Source organism: Canis lupus, chromosome 27 (assembly GCF_011100685.1).
Source record: "Canis lupus familiaris isolate Mischka breed German Shepherd chromosome 27, alternate assembly UU_Cfam_GSD_1.0, whole genome shotgun sequence".
Classification (NCBI taxonomy): Eukaryota; Metazoa; Chordata; class Mammalia; order Carnivora; family Canidae; genus Canis; species Canis lupus.
Window position 1 is genome coordinate 7,992,106 of NC_049248.1, and position 19,474 is coordinate 8,011,579.

At 54.2% G+C, this 19,474-nt stretch overlaps 1 protein-coding gene across 1 annotated transcript; it reads left to right on the plus strand.

Annotated features, from left to right (window-relative positions):
• Positions 1 to 6,359: 6,359 nt before the first annotated feature.
• PTPN6 (protein tyrosine phosphatase non-receptor type 6) lies at positions 6,360 to 18,381 on the plus strand. The gene is made up of 16 exons (XM_038576637.1): positions 6,360 to 6,548; positions 6,639 to 6,761; positions 6,961 to 7,155; positions 10,497 to 10,686; positions 10,822 to 10,938; positions 11,045 to 11,158; positions 11,303 to 11,399; positions 11,821 to 11,900; positions 12,080 to 12,229; positions 14,188 to 14,319; positions 14,443 to 14,597; positions 16,996 to 17,063; positions 17,169 to 17,320; positions 17,418 to 17,509; positions 17,883 to 18,003; positions 18,190 to 18,381. The coding sequence occupies exons 1-15, from the start codon at positions 6,541 to 6,543 to the stop codon at positions 17,995 to 17,997; spliced, it is 1,788 nt and encodes a 595-aa protein (XP_038432565.1). The 5' UTR covers positions 6,360 to 6,540; the 3' UTR covers positions 17,998 to 18,003; positions 18,190 to 18,381.
• Positions 18,382 to 19,474: the final 1,093 nt, after the last annotated feature.

Genomic DNA, 19,474 nt, shown 5'->3' on the forward strand with positions numbered 1-19,474 from the left:
TTTCGGCTGCGGAGGTCTCTCCGCTCCGGTGCATCTGGCGGCCGGGAGCCTCGGTGGTCTCCTCCGAAGGCGTTTGGGCGGTGGTGCCGCGCTGCGCCGAGAAGCTGCCTCTGCTTCCGGCCGCGGTGGATGCCGCTTCCCTTCCACCCCCGTCAGCCGTGAGAGCTCCTCTCGGCAGCAGCTCCCTTCTCCCAGCGGCTCTGGCTCCGCTGCACGTGCCGCGCTTGGTACCCTATGGCGTCCGCCCCGGCCCCGCCCGCGGCCCTGAGCGCCGAACAAGCCAAGGGTGAGGAGCGTTCTAGCCGCCCGGCGGGCTCCCTGCTGGAGAAGGGTGCGGGGGGAGGTACAGAGCGTGGGGTGTGGGTGCGCCGGTACCCCCCTCCTCCAGGAGCCCTGGCCCCCTGGAGCGACGGAGTTTATCGGGCTGCTATGCCTGCAGTCCACTAATTGCCCGCCCTCTTCCCTGCGTTGCCGGCCGGGCCCGCCTGCCCTGCTCCGCGCCTACCCGGGGACGCGTCTGATTTCGCAGTGGTCCTGGCCGAGGTAATCCAGGCGTTCTCGGCCCCGGAGAACGCCGTGCGCATGGACGAGGCTCGGGACAACGCCTGCAACGACATGGGCAAGATGCTGCAGTTCGTGCTGCCCGTGGCCACGCAGATCCAGCAGGAGGTTATCAAGGCCTATGGCTTCAGCTGCGACGGGGAAGGTGGGTCGGCCTGGGAGTTGGGGTGGACTGGGTCCAGGAGAGGGCGCTGCATCCATCGGATCCCTGAGCCGCCCTCCCTCCTCGGGTCACAGGGAGGCAACCACAATCGGACTGATAGTATTGGGACCGACAGTATTGGCTGTCAGAGCCCTTCAGAGCCTGGTCTGAATTTGTGCCTGGTGAAGTCCAAAGTGCTTTTTGTAGTTACCAGTTATTATACTGTTATCTCATTTTAAGATGAGGAAACAGACTCTAGTAGGAAACTAAGTGCCTGAGGTCACAGCAGAGCTGGACCTGAACCCTCTTCTGATAACTCGTAGTGGGATGTCTCCTGCAGCCCCTCTAAGGTGTTGTAGCTAATCTCTGTTGGAGGGTTGGCTGGTCAGTTTCCTTGATGAGATCATGGTGTTCCCCAAGGGTGCTTCTTGATTCTGCCCTGCTGGTGTGTGTTCAGGTTATAGATTTGGGGTCTTGTGCGTGTTCATGGGACTGAATCGCTAAAATGGTCCACGTGATCACAAGAAGCACACTGCTTTGGGATATTTCATTCATTGCATCCCATCCAGTTGTGCCTTGTTTTGTAGACAGCTACCTGACCAGAGGGGGAGCAGCCAGTGACTCCTGCTCACGCTGCCCTCTCCTGATGTGTGAGGCACACCTGTCCCCTGGGGGTGTGGGTTGATGTTCCACTTCTCCTTGCAGGTGTCCTTAAGTTTGCCCGCTTGGTCAAGTCTTACGAAGCCCAGGATCCTGAGATTGCCAGCTTGTCGGGCAAGCTGAAGGCGCTGTTCCTGCCACCCATGACACTGCCTCCCCACGGGCCTGCTTCTGGTGGCAGTGTGGCTGCCTCCTGAGGCTTGGCCCTCCTCTGCAACACTGCCCAGGAAGGGAAGATCTTGACATTCCGGAGGATAATAAACGTGCCTGTGACAGCCTCAGCATTAGTCTTTTGTGACCCTGACAACCCCCACCTCTTAGTCCCAGATTCCTTCTGCCATTCCAGGTTGCTTCATCTCCCTGTCCAGATCCTTCCTATGCTCCTGCTGGGAATAACCCTGCTTCAGGGCAGGGTGGGAGGACGGACTTACCCCTTAACACCCTGGTGGTGGGGATGGGGGTGGGCCTGCCCAGGTGGCACCTCCTCTGAAGAGTGCAGCTTCCTGAGCTTTTTCAGAGTCCCCTTAGCTTCTGTGTGCGGGGAGGCTCCCCCATTGGTTGGTGTTCCCTTGGCCAGGGTTACTTCCTGGTCTTTGCTCCCACCCATCTTCCCTCCAGCAGCTCTGTCAGCCTAAGCTCCAGGTGGAGCTCCAGGTGGCTCCTCCCCTCCCAAGGGAGGGAGGTGAGGACAGGCAGGCCCTGGACTACTCAGTGGGGCCTGAGGGAAAGGCAGGTGGCTGTGGGTAGTCTGAGGTGAGGCCCTCCCACCGGTCCCTTTTCCTGGGATTATTAGACCAGTGGCTCATTGCTGTGGTGTCATTGGCCTGGCGGGCTGCATCAAGGAGGAAGTAGCCGAGCTCCCAGTGTTCTTCCTCACCTGTTTGGGCTGCTGTGCACAGCTGCGCCCAGGCTCAGCCCCACCCCTTGTGGCCCTCAGCCTGTGACTCTCCTGTCCCTCTGGGGAGATGCTGTCCCGTGGGTAAGTCCCCGGCTCCACCTGGATGCCACAGTCTCCTGTTAGGTTGGGAGAGAGGGGCAGGGTTTATACTCGCTGCTGGCAGGTGTGCAGACCATGAGTGTGTGAGATCTATCGCTGCCCCCTGGCCTGGGTTTGCTTCCTGGCCCTCCCTTGAGATGTGAGGAACTCCAGTCTCATTTAGGCTCCTCAGCCCCCTCCTCCTTTTCTGTAGCACTTTCCCCCTGACAGATGTGTATTTCTTCTCTCCTTGGGTTGGTTGTCTCCCTTCACTCTCTGGTCCCCTGCCTCTGCTGTCTGCTTACCCAAAACCTGGGGTAGCCCACATCATCAGAAATGGAACACGTCTGAAAGGCAAATCTGACAGAGCTCCCCCTTTCCACGTAACTTCCCAACATCTGGTGTTCATGCCACCTTCTTTCCGTGTCCCTTCATTTCCCCCTCCCACGTATCATTTCTTCTATAGATGCATGTTGAGCATGTTAGGGGCCAGGTACTTTTTGAGATGCTGGCAGCCATGTAGTGAAGAAGACAGACACAGTCCTTGCTCTCACTCTTCATTCAAGTGGGAGGCAATAGACACCACAAAGAATCCAATAAATAGGACTAATTTTAGATTTTCAGAAGTGTTATGTGGAAAACGAAGGTGGCTTCTTTGTGTGCTTGCAAATGATTGGGAGCGCCAATGGCATCATTAACTGGAGGGATCCAGGAGGGCTTTCCTGTGGAGATGGCAGGTACACCGAGAGCTGGATGATGATTAAGAGCCAGCCAGGTGGTGACCAAGAGTCAAACGCCTGGGAGGCACAGGCCCTGCTGTGGGAACAAAGGAAGGGGTGCACAGAGCAAAGCAGTGGAGAGGGAGACATGGACCCGCAGTGTCATGTGTGGCCAGGATGGTGTGTCCATGTGTGGGTATTTGCACTGGGCCAGGTACGTGTGTAGATGGACACAGATGGTGAGGTGCATGCACAGAGTGGGACTGTGTGTGCATGTGTATGTTTGTATGTCATCTGTGTATGACAAGCAGGGTGTGTACGTGTAGGACTGAGAGCTGAACATGCCTGTGCATGGCTATTGGTGAGCTTGTTTATTGGACACGTACTCTGCATGAGGCACTATGCTAGCCTTTGAACTTCCGAAGGTGAGCATGACTGACTGTGGACCCCCGCACCCCCTGCAGTGGAGCCCACTCTGCAGATCCTCTTTATGCCTCTAGCTCAGGGAAGGGATATGTGGGCTTTCGGTGGGGCTCAAAGTCCAAGACTGAAAGGGTAGTCAGTATTAGGTCATAAAATAAACAGAACAAATTTCCCAGGTATCAGAAAGGAGGGGGGAAAGGGGGAAAGCCCATTTTTTGGGGGAGAAATTGATGTTTGAAAAAGTGATAAAGTAGTCATTGTAGGAAACCAAGACTTTAACTGAGCTTTGGCACTTTGTTTATTTTTCTTACTTTTTATTGAGGTATAGCATAGTTTTCATGAATGTTAAGCAAACGGCCTGATGAACATCATGTTAAATACACCAGCCAGATTAAGATGCAGAGTGTTCCCAGCACCCCAGTGGTTTCCTAGAAATTGCCATCTCCCAGTCAACTTATTTATTTTTATAAAGGTAATACATATCCATGCTATAACATTCAAAAAAAAAATGTAGGCGAAGAAAACATCCAGATCACCAACAGACACATGCTCAACATCGCTCATCATCAGGGAATGCAAGTCAAACCCACAATGAGATACCATCTTATATTCGTCAGAATGGCTAGAGTCAGAAAGACAAGAAATAACAAATGTTGGTGAGGATGTGAAAAAAGGGACCCTTGTGCACTGCTGGGCGGGGGGGAGGTCAATTGGCCCAGCCACTGTGGAAAACAGTATGGAGGTTCCTCAGATAATTAAAAATAGAAAAACCATTTGATCCAGTAATTCCACTACTGGGTAATTACCCACATAAAACAAAAACACTAATTTGAAAATTAGTGAAAATTTGCCACTACGTTCACTGTGGCATTATTTACAGTAGCCAAGGTAAGGAAACAATCCAAGTGTCTAGCGACAGATGAATGGATAAAGAAGATATAATACATACATACGATGGAATATTACTTGGCCATAGAATGAATAAGATCTTGACATTTGTGACAACATGGATGGATCTAGAGGGTACTAGTGAAATAAGTCAGGGAAAGACAAGAACATATGATTTCACTTATACGTAGAATCTAAAACACAAAACAAATGAACAAACCAAAAGCAGAAACATCCATAAACACAGATAATAAACTGATGGTTGCCAGAGGGAAGGGGGAGGGGAGAGGGACAAAATGGGTGAAAGGGGAGTGGGAGGTCCAGGCTTCCAGTTACAGAGTGAAAAACCATGGGGATGAAAGGCACAGCATAGGGAATATAGTCAGTGGTATTGTAATAATGTTGGATGGTGACAGGTGGTTGCTCTGCCTGTGGTGAGCGGAGCGTACTACATAGTCTTGTTGAATCACTATGTCGTACACCTGAAACTAACAACATTGTGTGTCAACTACACGTCAATTAAAAAAATAAAACCGGCATAAGGGAGATGTAAATATCCCTCTCAGCCCTCTCCCCCAGGCTCCCTCCCTGGGGGAAGCCACCAATCTGAGTTTTCTGTGTTTCCTTTGTTGGATTGCTTTCCTCTTGTTTTGGTTTGGTAGCATTTGTGTGTTTTTTTTTTTTAATTTTTATTTATTTATGATAGTCACAGAGAGAGAGAGAGGCAGAGACACAGGCAGAGGGAGAAGCAGGCTCCATGCACCGGGAGCCCGATGTGGGACTTGATCCCGGGTCTCCAGGATTGCGCCCTGGGCCAAAGGCAGGGGCCAAACCGCTGCGCCACCCAGGGATCCCAGTGTTTGTATGTGGAATTACACATGGGGATCATCATGAGCTCCTGGGGTGTAGGGCCTCTCAATGTCAACCAGCCCTGAGAATATCAATCATGGCAGGGACCTCGGTCCCCAGCCCACAGGAGACAGGCCCCTAGTCACAGTCCTGAGCTCTGAGCCGATTCAGACCAGACCCCTTGACAAGAATCTATGGCTCAGGCATAGGGTGGACATACCCAAGGGGGCTACCCCCACCTGCATTCCTAGATCTGCTGCCCCTTGCATTCTGTTCCTTGGCTCCACTACCTGGTTAGGGCACAGTGGGGCAAAGACTTGGGATAAGAAGTAGAAAAGGTGTAAGTCTGACAGCTGTGCAGGAGTCATTCTGTCCATCCCTCTGTCCCGGTGGTGCCTCTTCAGATGTGTGTGCCAGAGGAGGTGAGGGTGCCTTTCCCTTTGCAAGCATCTGCTTGGCCTTGGCTATTATTTCTAATAAAGTATCCCCTTCCCTGCAGCCCCCAGTGGACAAGAGGTCCCCACCTCTGTCCTTTGAGTCCCCAGGGGCTGGCATACAGCTGCTAAAATCCCTGGCTTGGGAACCACAGTGTGAGGTCACATCCCAGCACCACCCCTTACCGACTGGCTGACCTCAGGCAAGTTCCCTACATTCTGTGAGCCTCAGATTCCTCCTCTGTAAAATGGGGGAAAAAACAGCATGTGCTTTGTGGGGCTATTAGGAAGAATAAACCAGATGAGGTACATAAATGACATGCTAGCATGGTGCCTGGCCTACAGTGAGACTCTGTGGAACGAGAGTTGTCACCGTCACCATTATCACGAGCTTGGACAGGGGAGGGGAAGGGTGTGTGGAAGCAGCCTGTGGAGGAAGATGAGATGGCCTGTGACTGCAGGGGTTCATGCTTATGAAGCGTGGCCTCCACACATCAGGTGCCAGGCATAGCTGTGTCCCTATGTTGTGTGTCGTCACGTTTGCAGAGTGCCATGCTCCTGGAGCCTTTGATGGCAGCCGTGTGGGAAGTGGGCCCCATCCCCACCCCCACTGCCACCCCGCTTGGCTTCTCTTCGCTCTGCCCTAAAACGAGAAGTACAGTGAGTTCCCCCAAGGGGTCGGCCGCGCCCCTTCCTGTCCCCGCCCTGCTGCCGGCTGGCCCTGGGGCCAGTGGAGTGGCAGCCCCAGAACCCACGGCCAGGGCTGACAGGCAGCCTGGGCGCTCGAGCAGAGCCGTGTGGAGGCCTTAGGCCCAGAGCTCTCTGCCCGCCCGGACTCGCCAGTGCACCTCGTTCCCTGCACCCCTTTCCTCTCAGGGAGCCCCCAGGATGGTGAGGTAAGGTCCTGGGGCCTGCGGGATGCAGGAGGCAAGGGGGCCCTGCGGATGGAAGGAAGGACCTCTCCTCATTGCTCTGCGGGCCTCCAGGTGGTTTCACCGAGACCTCAGCGGGTTGGATGCAGAGACCCTGCTCAAGGGCCGCGGTGTCCATGGAAGCTTCTTGGCCCGGCCCAGTCGCAAGAACCAGGGTGACTTCTCCCTCTCCGTCAGGTAGGTGGCCCCCAACTCCGGCCAGGGCAAGTGGCTCCCTTCTGGTTCCCTTGTGGCAGTGCCGACTCCCCAGGCCCCGGCACCCAATGTGTCCCCCCCGCCCCCTGTGTGTGCCTGGGACTCTGGACCTCAGCCCATCCCCCCTCTGTCCCCATCTCTCCTCTTGCACCCACTGGTCTCACCACCCGGTGCCCTGCAGGGTGGGGGATCAGGTGACCCACATTCGGATCCAGAACTCAGGAGATTTCTATGACCTGTATGGAGGGGAAAAGTTTGCGACGCTGACAGAGCTAGTGGAGTACTACACGCAGCAGCAAGGCGTCCTGCAGGATCGAGATGGCACCATCATCCACCTCAAGTACCCGCTGAACTGCTCCGACCCCACCAGTGAGAGGTGAGGGGCTTCCTGGCCCACTCCCACGTGGAGGCGGGCTGACTTCCACCCTGTCCTGCCCAGGGCTCTGTGGGCCTCTTTCTTCTGTGTGATCCCAGGCTCATGCCTCAGGGGACATCACCTTCCCCTTTTCCAGGGTCTCCACCAGCTGGCAACCCAGGCCCTCCTAGTGATGGAGAGGCCTAGTGGCTACATTTGGTAGTAGGCCAGCTCTGTTGTTAGAAAGCTCTCCTTCCTTCTGTGGAAACAAATCTGCCTTGCCATACTATTCTTTCCTCCAGGACAGGTTAATACATGGAGAGATTGATGTTGAGGAGGAACATAGGGACTTATATTTATGAGGACATTTAATGCTTTATCTCAGTAACACAGTGATGACGGGTCTCCTTTTGGGGACTTGGGAGAGCTTGACCAGTCCCTTGCCTGGAACACAGATCGGTGGATAACTATGATATGGTCGTGTGTGCAAGGGGCCTAGTATCTGGGCACAGGGTAGTACTCAAGGCATTGCCCTCCTGTCCCCTTTGGCTCCAAAGATGTGGTCTCCAGGACCGGGCAGGCTGCCCCTCACATGGTCTCCCTAAAGCATGGGTGGGGGTTGGGAGCCTGAACACTCAGCGTTACACTGGGGGCTTATTTCAGCAGCTGTATCCCAGTGACAGCTCCATTAAGGTGAATGGCAGACGAATAATTCTAGTAGCTTTTTTTTTTTTTTTTTTTTTTTACGTTCTGGGGCCAAGGCAGCTTGCTCTTGTCCTGTATTTGTGCATTGACTGTTGACCTAATGATGGACCTTGATTCCATCAGTTTTCACTCTTTCTAAGATGCATGCCTCTTAACTTGCCCAGTATTTTTGTTCAAGTCACTGATGGCAAGTTTGAGATGCGTGAGGATGAGGCCTAGGTGAGGGCCTCGTGGCCCACTGCTGGACACCATTCTCCAGCCAACATGAAGCCATCAATCCGTTTCCTTTGAAGCCACCTCTTGGAGGAGTAAAGCCCAAGCTTGGATGACTGCTCATGGTGGCCCTCCTTGGTCCTTTCTTGGTATCCACACCCTTTTGCCCTCTTCCTCCATCCTGCTGACAGCATTCATGGGGGTTTGCCACTCAGACCCTCTTGAACTCTTGGGGTCCTCTCTTCCTCTTTGGCCTAAACCAGCCTCTGCCCTGCTAGATGGTGGGCTGGTGGAGCCCCTAGAGGAGCAGGAGGTTGTGGATGGAGCCAGAAGAAGGAAGGAGAAGCTCTCCTTGGGAGAGCCTGAGGCCTGGAGTAGCAGGAGGAGGACAGAGCTGGGGGCTGGCAGGGAGGGAAGAATAGAGGGTATTGAGGCCAGGGAAGCTGACTCTCAGAAGCCTTTTTGGTCCCTCACATCAGGACACCTGGCTAACCCCTGACCTTGGGATTGTGTATGGGAGGCTCTTTCTCCATCCCTCTCTTGTGTTCCTGGCTCTGGAGGCTGCCCCTCCTCCTCTGAGGGAATTTGCATTTGTCCCGCCAATGGCTAGCACTCTGCCTGTGGTCAGCCTGATATTTGCATGGAAACTTCCTCATCCTGGGCCAGGGGGACGAGGGTCAGCCCCCACCCCATTGCCAGAGTGGGCGTGTGTGTGTGGGGTGTGCCCTGGTCTATCCCTGAATGGTGGGGTGGGGTGGCCTCCCAGGTACTGCTCCTGGACAGGGCAGGAGTGTGTCTGGGCAGGACCCATGTGCTCCTCCATCCTCCCCCCCATCCCTGCGGTTGGAAAATGCCCCCTCCCCTGGTCCCTGGGCTGAGGAAACCTCACACCCTCACTTCTCACTCTCTCCCCAGAAGGAGTTTTGTGTTTTTTCCATCACGTGGTTTCCTGTGGGGCTGGGCATTGTGGGGCTACGGTTTCCTCCTGGGAAGGGGGTGTGCTTCGGGGAAAGGTCCTAGTTCTGCTTTCTGCCCTTTCTGAGCCCCTCTGAGCCCCAGTCTCCCCTCCAGTGATGTTATCCTGAGCCCCCCAGAGCCCCCCAAACCACCGCTTCCCCCGCAGGGTTGTCTGTCTTCCCTGTTATTGAGGGGTTGGTGGCCCCATGAATCCCTTGTGACCCCCATCTCCACTGCCCTTGCTGTTTGGCCTCTTTGTTTCTCTTGGTCTCCCTCCTCTTTCCCTAATCAGTCCTGGCTTTCCTGGGACCCTTCCTCAGTTTTTCCCCTCCAGTTGTTCTGCATATGGCCTGCCTTTCTGTCTCTGGCTTAACACTCTCAGAGGCAGGTCTGGTTAGAACTCCCGAAGCTTCCTTAGCAGGCCAGGGCCTTGGGCCAGTGTACGATCGCTCAGCTTCAGGTTCCTCGTCTGTAAAATGAAATGGTCCCTACCTCTCAGCATTTTTGTGAGAGCAATGGACCTAAATATGGTGGTGGCTTTGAGGGGTGCCTGGCTGGCTCAGTTGGAGGCGCGTGCAACTCTTGATTTCGGACTTTAAGTTTGAACCCCACGATGGGTGTAGAGATGACTTTAAAAAAATCGTTAAGCCACTTGCGTGGCTCAGTTGGTTAAGTGTCTGCCTTTGGCTCAGGTCATGATCTCAGGGTCCTGGGATCGAGTTCTGCATTGGGCTCCCTGCTCAGCTGGGAATCTGCTTCTTCCTCTTCCTCTCCCTCTGTCCCCCTGACTCGTGCTCTCACACATTCTCTCTCTCTCTCTCTCAAATAAATAAAATCTTTAAAAAAAAGTCTTGGGGTGCCTGGATGGCTTAGTCGGTTAAGTATTTGCCTTTGGCTTCGGTCGTGATCCCAGGGTCCTGGGATGGAGCCCCACGTCGGGCTCCTTGCTCCGAGAAGACTCTGCCTCTCCCTCTCCTTCTGCCTCTCCCCACCCACCTCTCATGCTCTCTCACTCACTGTTGCTCACTCTTTCTCTGAAATTTTTTATTTTATTTTGTTTTATTTTATTTTATTTTATTTTATTTTATTTTATTTTATTTTATTTTATTTTATTTTATTTTATTTTATTTTATGAGAGACACAGAGAGAGAGAGAGAGCTGCAGAGACACAGGCAGAGGGAGAAGCAGGCTCCATGCAGGGAGCCCGACGTGGGACTCGATCCCAGGACCCTGGGGTCACACCCTGGGCTGAAGGCGGCGTTAAACCGCTGAGCCACCCAGGCTGCCCTCTCTCTGAAATTAAAAAAAAAAAAATCTTTAAGATTTTTAAAAAAAAGTCTTAAAAATATATGGTGGATTTGAAAGCATCTAACATGGTGCGTGGCACGTCACAGTCACTCGATTTCCCTGTCCCCCTCTATGAATGTCTCTGCTTGGTGCTGGCCCCTTGGCTCAAGTATCACCTTCCCCAATGTCGCCTTCTCTAGGTGGTACCATGGCCACATGTCTGGGGGGCAGGCAGAGACACTGTTGCAGGCCAAGGGTGAACCCTGGACATTTCTCGTGCGTGAGAGTCTCAGCCAGCCTGGAGATTTTGTGCTGTCCGTGCTCAGTGACCAACCCAAGGCTGGCCTGGGCTCCCCGCTCAGAGTTACTCATATCAAGGTCATGTGTGAGGTAAGGCCACTGAGTGGTGGGAGGGCATCCTGCCAGGCGCCAGGTGGGGAGGATGAGCCTGGGCTTTGGTCCAAGGCTGGGGGTCGAGGGAGGGAGACTCAGGTCATGTGAGTGGCCTGACTTGGCATCCCTCAGGGTGGACGCTACACGGTGGGTGGTGCAGAGACCTTTGACAGCCTCACAGACCTGGTGGAGCATTTCAAGAAGACAGGGATTGAGGAGGCCTCGGGTGCCTTCGTCTACCTGCGGCAGGTGAGAGGGGTGGGCCTGGCTGCCTCCTTCCGTTTTCCTGAGCAATCCCTCAGACACCGGGGCTTCTGAGATAGCAAGTTGCTGACCTCCCCCTGTCCTCGCCCAGCCATACTATGCCACTCGGGTGAATGCAGCTGACATTGAGAATCGGGTCTTGGAACTCAACAAGAAGCAGGAGTCTGAGGACACAGCCAAAGCCGGCTTCTGGGAGGAGTTTGAGGTGTGTGGTGGGCACCGTCAGGGTGACTGGCGTGGCGACCCCGCTCCCTGTCTCCCCACCTCTCACACTGGTCTGCTCCATTGTATCTCCGGGCACGATGCCCCTCCAGGGGCTGGAGCTTTATTTCCCTCTCTCTCCCCTCAGAGTCTGCAGAAGCAGGAGGTGAAGAATTTGCACCAGCGGCTGGAAGGGCAGCGGCCAGAGAATAAGAGCAAGAACCGTTATAAGAACATTCTCCCGTGTGAGCACCATACCTGCAGGCAGCCTCCATCCTTCCCCCTTCCCAGGCAGCGGCTCTTCACCCAGGAGACTCCCCTTCCCCGAGCCAACCTCCACCCCATCTCACGGGTCTCTGCCCCCCGCTCCAGGAGGGTCTACCTCCACACCCACACAACAGAGCCTCCCTGCATCCAGGAAGCCTCTGCTCCTGTCAGGGGAGCCTCCTCACATCCCGCCATCCACCCTCCTCCCCACCATCCACCATCCTCCCTCCTTGGAAACCTTCACCCCCCTTCCCCTGCAGATCCTCCACCCCTGCCTTCCCACAGTGCTCTAAGAGCCTCCTGGCTTCTGAGACAAGAATGGCCTGTGAGCATAGGAAGGGTCTAATCCAGGGGCTGGTGAGCTCTTGGCTGACCCAGGCCTGTCTTGTTTCCTCCCAGTTGACCACACCCGAGTGATCCTGCAGGGACGTGACAGTAACATCCCTGGGTCCGACTACATCAACGCCAACTACGTCAAGGTTGGTGGCACCCACTTGTCAAGGGAGGAGAAGCCGGGCCCTGGGGATTCCCCGTCTCTGGGCGGGTGCTAGATCCAGAGACATGTAGGCAAGGCTGAAGCCGGCCAGTTAGCAGGTGAGTGGGGGGAGGGTGCAGGGACTCACAGTCCTGGGGTGCAGCTCTCTACACTTGCTTCCAGAACGAGCTGTTAGGCCCCGATGAGAACACTAAGACCTACATCGCCAGCCAGGGCTGCCTGGAGGCCACAGTCAATGACTTCTGGCAAATGGCATGGCAGGAGAACACCCGCGTCATCGTCATGACCACCCGGGAGGTGGAGAAAGGCCGGGTAAGGCCGAGTCCTATACTGTCCCCTGGTCCCCACCTCCAACCCCTCCCCAGTGCTTGCTCTCCACCACCATTAAACCAGAGAAACTCCAGATACCAGGGCAGGAAGGAACCTCAGAGGGCAAGGTCCAACCCTTGTTGGGAAACTGAGGCACAGAGACACTCTTGGGGATATACTATCTCCCAGATCCCTTCTTCCAACCTGGGGCTCTCCTGACCACCAGACTCAGGTTTTATTTGTTTATTTTTATTTTAAAAAATATTTTATTTATTTATTCATTAGAGATACACAGAGAGAGGCAGAGACACAGGCAGAGGGAGCAGCAGGCTCTCTGTGGGGAGCCAGATGTGGGACTCGATCCCAGGACCCTGGGATCAGGCCCTGAGTGGAAGGCAGACGCTTAACCGCTGAGTCACCCAGGCATCCCTATTTTTATTTTTTTAAGATTTCATTTATTCATTAGAGAGAGAAAAAGCACATGAGTGTGTGTGTGTGTGTGTGTAGGGGGGGGAGTGCAGAAGGAGAGGGAGAAACAGATACCCCACTGAGCAGGGAACCCCATGTGATATGGGGCTCCATCCCAGGATCCTGAGATCAGGACCTGAGCTGAAGTCAGACGCTCAACTGACTGAGCCACACAGGCACCCCCAGACCCAGGTTTTATTTTTTTTATTTTTTTTTATTTTTTTATTTTTTTTATTTATTATTTATGATAGTCACAGAGAGAGAGAGGCAGAGACACAGGCAGAGGGAGAAGCAGGCTCCATGCACTGGGAGCCCGACGTGGGATTCGATCCTGGATCTCCAGGATCGTGCCCTGGGCCAAAGGCAGGCGCCAAACCACTGCGCCACCCAGGGATCCCTTTTTTTTTTTTTTAAATTTTTATTTATTTATGATAATCACAGAGAGAGAGAGAGAGAGAGAGAGAGAGAGAGAGAGAGGCAGAGTCACAGGCAGAGGGAGAAGCAGGCTCCATGCACCGGGAGCCTGACGTGGGATTCGATCCCGGGTCCCCAGGATCGCGCCCTGGGCCAAAGGCAGGCGCCAAACCGCTGCGCCACCCAGGGATCCCTAGACCCAGGTTTTAAATGGGCTTTCTTCCTTAAAGTGTCCCTTGCCAGAAGCAACCTGCCTCCTGTCCTCTCTGCCTCATAACTCTCTCTGGAGTCTGCCCCTCACCCTCACCCTCACCCCACTGCCCAGCTGGCCTCCCTCCCTGTGGGCTGCCCCCTCCTCCCACATGTCTGCACAGAAGTCAGAGGGGTCCCTCTTAGAGCATGCACTGCATCAAGATGCTCCCTGGCTCCCTGGGAATTTTTCGGTGGCTCCCAGTTGTCTTCCGGATAAAGTCACACTCTAAGACCTGGCACTCAAGGCATGGTGGCTTCCCTACAACGTTCCGCCCTGCCTCAGGTTCTCACGCCTTGGCACAAGCTTGCTTTCTGCTAGGAAAGGACTTCCTCTCTCTGTACTATCTCTGCTGGACAGACTCCTCATTTTTGAAGACCCTGCTCAAATGCTCCCTCCTCTGTGAAGCCACCTCTGATTTCCTCCATAATCTAGAGGGAGGGTTACCCTCTCCCTCTGTACCCTGTGCCCCTGAGTGGCTCTGTTTTCCCTGCTCTGCTGTCTCTCTGTGAATACATAGAGACATAGAGGCCCAGATTGCTTTGTAGTTATGTTTGGGACTCCAGCATGGTCTGTACAACTTCAGATACGTTGTGTGCCCCAGCCGGTGTTTACTGAATGAATTGTAAGGCCAAGTGGCTCAGTCAGGCCTCACCACCTGCTGGTGGCCAGCAGGACCAGATCCCCCCTCTGACTCTTGGCCAGCATCTCCATTCATCCAGCAAATGTTAACTGGGCCAGCACCAGGGACTCAGGATCTCAAAAGGGGCCTGGAACATGCCCCCATACATTCTGTGCCTCATTTCTCACTGCCACCCTCCCTTTGCAGAACAAGTGTGTCCCGTATTGGCCAGAGGTGGGCACTCAGCGTGCGTATGGACCCTACGTAGTTACCAACTGCAGGGAACATGACGCTGCAGAGTACAAACTCCGTACTTTACAGGTCTCCCCACTGGAAAATGTGAGTATTCTCCACTCCTGCCTCACTCCTGGGGCCCTTCCTTGGATCTGTTGTTTTGTCTGGTTGGGTGGGATGGGGAGATGTGTGGGAACAGAGGGCACTGGCCCTATGCGCTCTGCCCAGGAGGACCTGGTTCGGGAGATCTGGCACTACCAGTACCTGAGCTGGCCTGACCATGGGGTTCCCAGTGAGCCTGGAGGTGTCCTCAGCTTCCTGGACCAGATCAACCAACGGCAGGAAAGTCTGCCTCATGCAGGCCCCATCATTGTGCATTGCAGGTGAGAACAATAATGATGTGAGTAGTAGTAATAAAAATAAAAGAGAGGTCCTGAGATCAGGACCTGAGCTGAAGTCAGATGCTCAACTGACTGAGCCACCCAGGCACCCCCAGACCCAGATTTTATTTTATTTATTTATTATTTATTTATATTTTATGATAGTCAGAGAGAGAGAGAGAGAGAGAGAGAGAGAGAGAGGCAGAGACATAGGCAGAGGGAGAAGCAGGCTCCATGCACCGGGAGCCCGACGTGGGATTCGATCCCGAGTCTCCAGGATCGCGCCCTGGGCCAAAGGCAGGCGCCAAACCGCTGCGCCACCCAGGGATCCCCAGACCCAGGTTTTAAATGGGCTTTCTTCCTTAAAGTGTCTCTTGCCACCGAGGCAAGATAAAAAACAAAAAACAAAAAACAAAACAAAACAACTTTTATTTTTTTTCAATAAAAATAAAAGTAGTAGCTGGCTAGTAAATACTGCTAACTCAGTGCCCTGGAAGCACTAATTTACATGTTAACGCATTAAATGCCTCCGCCTGCTCATGGCCTCATCCGGGCTCCTTGATGGTTCCAGATCCAAGGCGGAAGCGTAGCTTGAGCTAACCCCACTGATTGATCCTGTGCCTGAGGGGTGGCTTCTTTAGAGACTTCCCTGTACGTACCATCTCACCCAACCCTGCCAAATACCCATGAGGAAATAGGCCCAGCGACTTGCCAGCTGGCCAGCGGGAAAGTGCACTGACGCTCACCACACACCTAGGCTCTGGTCGCTCCTGTTGTCTCTCACGGGCTTCCTCAGCCTGTATTTCTTCTTGGGCCCTGCCACCTTCTATCTGGGGTCGGTGTGGCTCTCCATTTTTTCTTTTTTCTATCCATAGCCCCAGGGATGCTTAGCCTTCCTCTTTCTCCCCCTTCCCAGCTAGTGACCCCAGCTTGGCCTCCAGGTTGTGTGGGGATGGGTGATGTCTTCCAAAGGGGCACATGTATCTCTAGGTCACTGGAGGACCTCGTGTTCATGATCAGGAGACCCTGTTCCTGCTAGGCAGCAAGGGGGGTGCGGTCAGCAAGGAGGAGTGAGGGGCAGAGTCCTCACTGACCTGGCCTGGGTCCGTGGGGGGCCGTGGGTGCAGGTTCCTGGACAGACACCGTAGATTAAAATTCTGGCTCTTCTACTCACTGGCTGTGTGTGTGATCTCAGACAAATTACTTCACTTCTCTGACCCTTAGATTCCTCATTTGTCACTGCAGGCTCTCCTGTGGTTGATGTGAGGATTCAATAAGCCCCCGTCCCTGTGTCTGGAACGTAGTAATCCCTCAAGAAATGGGAGCCGTTGCTGGTTTAATAACTCCCATTAGGCTGGGAATGGGGAAATGGGAGCCTGCTTCATCTGCTTCCCTTCCTACTCCCTTCAAGTGACCCCAGGCTGGGGCCTCACATGTCTTCCTTCTTCCCACCAGCAACTTTTGCCCTGGGGCAGGGCTGGGTGGGCTGAATCTGGGGGTGCCCCTCACATGTCATCTCAGGGACTCTGCCTCTGGGGGCCGGCCCATTGCTAAGTACGACCCTCCTGTTACTCCCCTTCCACTTCTTGAAATCCCCATGGCCTTTATTTAGATGTTACAGGAAGGAAGTGGGTAAGGGGGGGTTATTTTTGACAATCTGGGTTTGAAATTAGTGCAACTCAGGCCACTAGCCTGGCGGCCCCGCGAAGCAGACAGAACTGGGGTCTCTGAGGGATCCTGAGTTTCCTGGGATCTGTTTGCTCTAGGATGCTGGTGGAGGGTGGGGAAAGAAGGGAGACCTCACACTTCACACAGCATCTCCGCATCATCTCCTGACCCCAGTGACCTTTCTGCCCTGCTGCCTCAAGGGCTGCCCTTTCCTGGTCTTCAGGGTCTGAAAAAAACGGGAAACAAAGTCCTCTCGAAAGAAGATCTAAATAAAACTTTTGAAGAGTGCGAGGTGGGGCTGGGGTGTGCAGTGGCGGGGAAGCCTCATTCAAGCCAAGGGTGCGGGAGAGGGTCAGGGGAGGCCCAGAGTGCCAGAGTGGGTGGGGGGAGGGACCCTGGTGGGCTGAAGAGCAGCCCCCAGCCAGCAATGAGGAGGCAGAGCAGGAAGTGGAAGGGTGAGATGCTGGAAAGAAGGAAGGCCAGGCGGGGCGGCCCTGGGAGAACTGGGCCCACCCACAAATCCCTTGGCTGAAGTGTTGAGTGCAAGTGCCCGGAACTCAGGGTCCGGCAGGCTTCTGCCTCTGGTTAGGCTGCCCAGTGACCCCGGGCACGTTACCTCATCTCGCCGGAGCCTCAGTTTCATCCTGCCACCGTGCTGGAGTTGAACGCTGGGGCTCTCCCTTCCTGGTGAGGCATGGCCGGGGCCTCTGATGGTGCCCCCTTCCCTCCCCAGTGCAGGCATCGGCCGCACAGGAACCATCATTGTCATCGACATGCTCATGGAGAGCATCTCCACCAAAGGTGAGGGTGACCCATGGGCGATGCAGGTGTTGGGGGTGTTGGGTGAGCGGCCCCTCAGTGTCCTCCTCTGCCTGGGCCTGAGGTCCAACTGTCATGCCTGCCCAGGGTTGGACTGTGACATCGACATCCAGAAGACGATCCAGATGGTGCGGGCGCAGCGCTCGGGCATGGTGCAAACGGAGGCACAGTACAAGTTCATCTATGTGGCCATCGCCCAGTTCATTGAAACCACGAAGAAGAAGCTGGAGGTCATGCAGGTATGTGCAGAGCAGGGCTCAGCAGAGCGGTGGGGGGCCGTGGGTGTCTCCTGGTCCTGCTGGGACCACTGCCCTCCCACCACACTTCTGCCCACAGTCCCAGAAGGGCCGGGAGTCAGAGTATGGGAACATCACCTACCCCCTAGCCATGAAGAACGCCCATGCCAAGGCATCCCGCACCTCTTCCAAGTAAGTGACCCCTGCCTACCCTCCTCCCTGGCCCGATCCTTCCTTTCCAGAGATGACAAGTGCCGCTGTCAGGGAGACCTGGGTTCAAGTTCAAGCTTGCCTCTTACTCCCTCTGCTCACAAATATTCCCTGAGTGTCCTCTACCTGGGTCCCATGCCAGGTCCTGGTGGTATTACTAATGTGTGAGATGGAGCTGTTGCCCGCAAGGAGCTTCTAGTCTAGGGAAAGGACGCTGACCGGGTCTCCTTTCTCCTGGCCTAAGTTTGTTCACCTGTGAAACAGGGGTGGGCCAGAGGCAGCTGCTGGTGCTGGGTAATCCTGCCCCATCTCCTGACCTGTGGCAACTGCCCACACTTGCCCACCCCACCTGCAGACACAAGGAGGACGTATATGAGAATTTGCAGAGTAAGAACAAGAAGGAGGAGAAGGTGAAGAAGCAGCGGTCGGCGGACAAGGAGAAGAGCAAGGGTTCCCTTAAGAGGAAGTGAGCCAGGGTATGGCCTCTCTGCTCCGGGCTCCGCCTTGCCCTGCCCCAAGTGTTCCCTGGATCCAATGCTTTCACCTGGATGGTTGGGGTGGCTACAACCTCACCCTGCCCTTTTTCCAACCATTCTGGATCCTTTTGATCCCCTTTTCGGGTCCAGGCACCCTCTTACTCTCTTACTCCCTTCTCTCTGCAGCCTCAGGCCTGATCCTTGCAGAGGCCTCCCGTGGACCAACCACAGCCGGAACTTAGGAGCCCGCCCCCATTCTATTGTAATTTAAAAGACTGCATCCCTACTTCCCTCTTCCTGACCCTGTATATAGCCCAGCAAGGCCCCAGGTGACCCTAGGCCCTTTACTCTTGTAAATAAAGCCCCAGGGAATCACTGTGTGTGGGTCTCTAATTCTGAACGCTTGGGTAGGAGGGGGCTCAGAAGGGGACGAAGAGGGAGGTGTGTGTGTGTGTGTGTGTGTGTGTGCGCGTGTGCGGGCGGTCGCATAAATTAAATTAAAGCTAGGCCTTCACAGCCATACAGACCTGGTTCTGGATTCTGCTAAACATACTAGGAGTGTGACCATGGGCCAGGTTCCTCAGCCTGTCCTTTCAGGGAAGAATGATCAAAGGCATAGCGTAGGGAATATAGTCAATGGTGTTGTGATAATTGTATGATAACAGATGGTGGCTACACTTACTGTGGTGAGCGAGTGTAACATACAGACTTGTGGAATCACTATGTTGTATACCTGAAACTAATGTAACATTGTGTGTGAACTATACTTCACTTAAAAAAAATATATATATATAATAAAATGGAGGATGATCCTGACAGAGTGATTGTGAGATCATTGTGACAAGGGAGAAAGACCACAAATGGCAATGATAATTCATTACACACTTGTCATGCGTTAGGCACCACTTAAAACACTACAGATATATATTTTTTAAAGATTTTATTTAACCATTTGACACGCAGAGAGAGAGAGGCCACAAGCATGGGGAGCAGCAGAGGGAGAGGGAGAAACAGGCTCCCTGCTGAGCAGGGAGCCCCAGGTGGGAGTTGATCACCAGTCAAAGGTCAACACTTAACCAACTGAGCAAATCAAGTGTCCCCAAAAGACTACACATATTAATTCAGTCTAGGTACCTGTGTCACTTTCATTTCACTGTGGGGGAAACCAAGGCACAGATCAACTACATGACTTGCTCACAGGTGCAGAACTACTGAGTAGTGAAGCTAGGATTCTAGCTCAGGCCGCCTGGCTCCAGAACACATACTCCTGGAGGCATGGCCAGGGTCGCCCTGAGGGGACACAAGCACACTCCTCTGGGACTGACTTCTAGATCTGAGAGCCAAAGTCAGGAAGCACAGGCCTAGCACCACCCACCACCCCTCCCCTCTCTGGGCCCCTGCGGGCTCATGAGTGCCTCTTGCTCCTCCCTTCTCTGGGGCCACCGCTGCCCCGGTGCTCCTGGCAGTTTTA

Excerpts from the sequence above, each read along its gene's own strand:
- PTPN6 (XM_038576637.1), top strand. Across the intron at positions 17,321-17,417 it reads AGAAGCTGGAGGTCATGCAG|TCCCAGAAGGGCCGGGAGTC; the intron begins GTATGTGCAGAG and ends TTCTGCCCACAG. Across the intron at positions 17,510-17,882 it reads GCATCCCGCACCTCTTCCAA|ACACAAGGAGGACGTATATG; the intron begins GTAAGTGACCCC and ends CCCCACCTGCAG.